Source organism: Cinclus cinclus, chromosome 2 (assembly GCF_963662255.1).
Source record: "Cinclus cinclus chromosome 2, bCinCin1.1, whole genome shotgun sequence".
NCBI classification, from domain to species: Eukaryota; Metazoa; Chordata; class Aves; order Passeriformes; family Cinclidae; genus Cinclus; species Cinclus cinclus.
The window spans coordinates 62,685,662-62,690,766 of record NC_085047.1 but is presented as its reverse complement, the minus strand read 5'-3'; the positions used below and the strand labels follow the sequence as shown (position 1 = coordinate 62,690,766).

At 50.9% G+C, this 5,105-nt stretch overlaps 1 protein-coding gene across 1 annotated transcript; it reads left to right on the top strand.

Moving 5' to 3' along the window:
- The first annotated feature begins 291 nt into the window (after positions 1–291).
- Positions 292–4,096, top strand: PCDH20 (protocadherin 20). Its single transcript, XM_062514787.1, has 2 exons — positions 292–342; positions 1,400–4,096. Exons 1-2 carry the CDS (start codon positions 292–294, stop codon positions 4,094–4,096), a joined length of 2,748 nt encoding a protein of 915 aa, XP_062370771.1.
- Positions 4,097–5,105: the final 1,009 nt, after the last annotated feature.

Here is a 5,105-nt window from a genome sequence, read left to right as displayed (position 1 = left end):
CGCTCCGCTCCCTGCCCGCTGCCCGCGGCGCTGCCGCAGCCTCCGCGGACGCACCCCCGCATCTGGCCCGCCCGCCCCCCTCCCAGCCGAGCCCGTGACTGTTCCCCCGCTCCGGCCCTTCCCGCGGCGGAGGGGGAGTGTCCTGGGCGGTGCGCACATCCCAGCCCAGCCCAGCGCGGCGGCGGCGGCAGCGGCGGGGGAATGGGCAGCCGCGGGGAGGAGAAGCGCCGGGCGGGCGGCGGAGCGGGCGGGCTGCCGGGGCGCAGCCGGCGGCGGCAGCGGTGGCCGGGCATGGGGCCCCCGGGCGGTCGCGGCAGCTCCAGCGCCCGCGGCAGCCTGCAGGTGAGGGCCGGGCGGCGGGAGGGGGGAACGCGCCGCGTCCGGCCCCCGAGCCCTACTTCGCGCGCAGCAGCAAAATTGGCAACAAATTGGCGAAAAAAGCACCAAAAGACCAACCGAGCAAACCAGACCCTGTATACGTGACTATGTTTGCCGGGTCTTTTTCTCTCCAAAGGTCAGGGCAGCCGCGAAAAGTTTATATTTGTTGCTGCTGCCGGCGCGGGTTGTGGCAGAGAGCCGCGGAAAAGCGAATGGGTGATTAAAAAGAGGGGACGGAGGGAAATTTTCCTCCGTGAAGACGATGCCTGAAGTTACTTTCGGGGAGCTCCCTTTCCATCTGTGTGCAGTGGGCGACGCGCTCGCCAGCGAGGGCAACTTGCTCCGCGCAGCCCCGCGGCTCCGCGCAGCCCGCGTTGTCCGGCGGCAGCGGAAGGACCCTGCGGAGAGCCCGGGGACCCGTGACGGCCGGGCTGGAGCTGCCGGCTCCGCGGCCGCGGGAGGCAGGGACCAGCCCGGAGCGCGGCACCTCCGCCGGGACCCCCGCGGGCTGCGCGGAGCCCACCGGAAACATGGGAGAAAAACAGCTCTCGGGACGGGACTGGGGGTAGGGGCAGCGAGGGACGCGTTTCGCATTGCCGCTGTGGAAGGGGAGGGGGACGAACAAATGTTTGGCGATGTGCACGGGGATGCCTTGGTTTGGGATGTGCTTATGGTTGGGAGGAAAGGTGCCGCTGGTGAGACGGGGGCGAGCTTGGGGCGGGGGCAAGAGGGAAAATGGCACGTCGGGGCGCAAGTGCTGCTGGGGGGCGGGGGGGAGGCAGGGTGCCCCTGGGCCGTCCTGGCAGTGCGTGTTTGCTGTGGGGGATGCAGCTGGTGTTGCCTGGAGGGTACAGATGGTGATGCCCTGGAAGTAGCTGCTGTACTGGCAGGATGGTGGGGAGAGGAAGGATGGCTTCATGTTGCAGATGCAGCACTCGCTGATCGAAGTGGCAGTGGGGGAGGCAGTGAGCAGGGGGAAGCGCCAGCCCTTCCTCACACTCCTGTGCTTCTCTGTTTTCAGCACTTACTCCTCTTCCTGCTCTTCGTTGGGCCTTTCAACTGCTTTGCCAGTTACAGCCGCGCCACTGAGCTCTTTTACAGCCTCAACGAGGGGCTGCCTGCTGGGGTGCTCATCGGCAGTCTGGCCCGTGACCTGCGACTCCCAATGGCTGGTGGCCAGCATGCTGCTTCTCTGCAGCCCCCACTCTCCTTCACCTTGGCTTCCCATGGCTTGGGGGGACAGTATGTGCAGCTGGACAACCGCTCCGGAGAGCTGCACACCTCAGCTGTGGAGATAGACCGGGAAGCACTATGCGTGGAAAGCAGTGGGGCCACCATCTTCGGGGGATCAGCTGCTGTCTCCTCGTCCTCCCCATCACCAGAGTCATGCCTACTGCTGCTGGATGTGCTGGTACTGCCACAGGAGTACTTTCGCCTGGTGAAGGTAAAAATTGCTATCCGTGATGTCAATGACAATGCACCCCGCTTCCCTGTGCCCCACATCCATCTCTCGGTGCCTGAGAATGCACCTGTGAACACGCGCCTGGCGATTGAGCACCCCGCCCTTGACCCTGACATGGGCACCAACGGTGTCCAGACCTACCGCCTGCGAGATAACTATGGTGTCTTCACCCTGGATGTGGAGGAGAATGAGAATGGGGAGAGGACTCCCTACCTGATTGTTATGGGGCCACTGGACAGGGAGACGCAGGATGAGTATGTCACGGTCATTGTCGCTGAGGATGGGGGGACTCCTCCACTCATGGGCAGTGCCACCCTCACTATTGGTATCAGCGACATCAATGACAACTGCCCCCAGTTCAATGACTCACAGCTCAATGTCACCCTTTATGGGAATACCAGCCTAGGGACACACGTGGCTACTGTCCACGCGGTGGACATGGACCTTGGATCCAATGCCCAGATCACCTACTCCTACAGCCAGAAGGTCCCCCAGCCATCTAGGGACTTGTTCCACCTGAATGAAAGCACAGGAACCATCACACTCTTCACTAAAGTGGGTGGGGACACTCCAAAGCTACACAGGCTGATCATACTGGGCAACGGTCCTGGCTGTATTCCTGCCGTGATCACGGTGCTGGTGACCATCATCAAAGTCATGATGAGGCCGCCTGAAGTTGTTCCTCGTTTCATAGCTAATGAAGTGGAGGGGGTGGTCTACTTAAAGGAGCTAGAGCCTATCAACACACCTATAGCATTTTTTACCATCAAAGACCCCGATGAAAAGTACAAAGTCAGTTGCTATTTGGATGGTGATGGGCCTTTCAGACTTTCACCGTACAAGCCATACACCAATGAATATCTGTTGGAGACCACAAGGCCTTTGGACTTTGAGACACAGCAGCTGTATGAAATCTCTGTAGTTGCATGGAACTCGGAAGGATTTCATGTCAAGAAAGTCGTCAAAGTACAGGTTCTGGATGACAATGACAATTCACCAGTTTTCTCCGAAGAACTGATAGAATTGTCCATCGAAGAGAACAATGTTCCCAATGCTTTTTTGACCAAACTGCATGCTACTGATGCTGACAGTGGAGAAAGAGGGCAAGTGTCCTATTTCTTAGGTCCTGATGCCCCTTCCTATTTTGCTTTAGATAAAACCACAGGAGTTCTTACAGTTTCCACCCAACTGGACAGAGAAGAAAAAGAGAAATACAGATACACTGTCAAAGCAGTAGATTCTGGATTCCCTCCAAGAGAATCAATAGCAACTGTCACCATCACTGTATTGGATAAAAATGATAACAGTCCAAGATTTATCAATAAGGATTTCAGCTTTTTTGTGCCAGAAAACTTTCCAGGTTTTGGTGAAATTGGAGTTATAAGTGTCACAGATGCTGATGCAGGGCAAAATGGATGGGTTGCCCTTTCAGTTCTGAATGGAAGTGATATTTTTGTTATAGATACTGGAAAAGGAGTTTTGAGAGCTAAAATCTCCCTGGACAGGGAGCAGCAAAGCTCCTACGTTCTGTGGATTGAAGCAGTTGATGGTGGTGATCCTGCCCTGTCTTCTACAGCAAAAATAACTATCCTTCTTCTGGACATAAATGACAACCCTCCTTTGGTCTTGTTTCCTCAGTCTAATATGTCTTACCTGTTAGTCCTTCCTTCTACCCTTCCTGGCTCTCCCATCACTGAGGTCTATGCTGTTGATAAGGACACCGGCATGAATGCAGTCATAGCTTACAGTATCATAGGAAGAAGAGGCCCTCGACCCGAGTCATTTAGGATTGACCCCAAAACTGGTAATATCACCTTGGAAGAGTCACTGATGCAAAATGACTATGGCCTCTATCGGCTGCTTGTAAAAGTTAGTGATCACGGCTACCCAGAACCTCTCCATTCCACGGTCATGGTTAACCTTTTTGTCAACGATACCGTCAGCAATGAGAGCTACATCGAAAGTTTGTTAAGGAAGGAGCCTGATATCAGTGTAGAAGAAAAGCAGCCACAAATATCCATAGAGCCTACACATAAAAAAATGGAGTCAGCATCCTGCATGCCTACCTTGGTAGCTCTTTCAATAATAAGCTTGGGTTCAATTGCTTTAGTGACAGGGATGGGAATTTACATTTGTCTAAGAAAAGGGAAAAAGCATCACAGAGCAGATGAAAACTTGGAAGTACAAATCCCATTAAATGGAAGAATTAACCTGCACATGTTGGAGAAGAAACCAATGGAGATTTCTAACATTTGATGTTTCTCTGTGCATAAGTTCAACATCTGAAAAACCCCGGATGACACTAAAACACCTAGCTGTAGGTTGTATTGACAGAGGTTGCAATGAAGGACTGCTAATTTATAACTTAATAATATTATAATTGTAAATAGCTGTTTACAGTTTTTTAAATTCAATTTCAGTGTACAGCTTTTTTATGAAATGTTAGTAACTAACAGCTAGCACCCTGAGTATCAAAACATGGACATCATTTCCAGCTTTCATAAATCAATAAGATCAGTGAAAATAAAAAGGGTGAAGGTAAGATGATTCTTTTAAACTCAAGTTTTAAAAGTCTTTTTAACCACAAGAGGGCGTCAGATGCTCCTGAGCAGGGAACTGTTCGAGGTACTGTCCATGAGATAAACAGAATATATTTTAAATATATTGATTTTAATATAAAATACCTATAATACCTATTGGCATACAGACATTTAAACACTACCAAAAAAAAAGAAAAAAAATGTCTGTCCCGATGTATGTATAATAAAAAGAATAAATATGTTAAAATGCACTAGTAATGAAAACCAGAATGTTTATTACCTCACAAGTAAAGCTTGTACAGTAGCATAGAAGAGGCATTAACAAGAAGTGCAATTCCTGTTGAGCAAGAATGCAAGAAATAGTAATGAGAATCTGAACTGCTGTGACATATCATTAATTTTTCTCCAGATTCCACTCTCATTATCATTTGCTCCAGCAATCTGCTGGTCATTTTTATGGAAAAAAATCGATTTAATATTTCCTAAAGCAAATAATGACAGAGACCCATCCTCATCCTCATAAACATGCCAGATGCAAGGAGGCAAGGGAATGGCAAAATCCTTAGTTGTCACAAAAGTGGTGGTATTTTTTTGTACTTTGAGCAATCTGTCAGTAGTGCTCCATCAGTTTGGTTGTGCAGTAGATTTTTGGTATCTGTTACTTCTGAGTCTGATCTGCCAGATGAAAACAAAAATCACATTTAAGGAATTGTAGGACTTTTTTT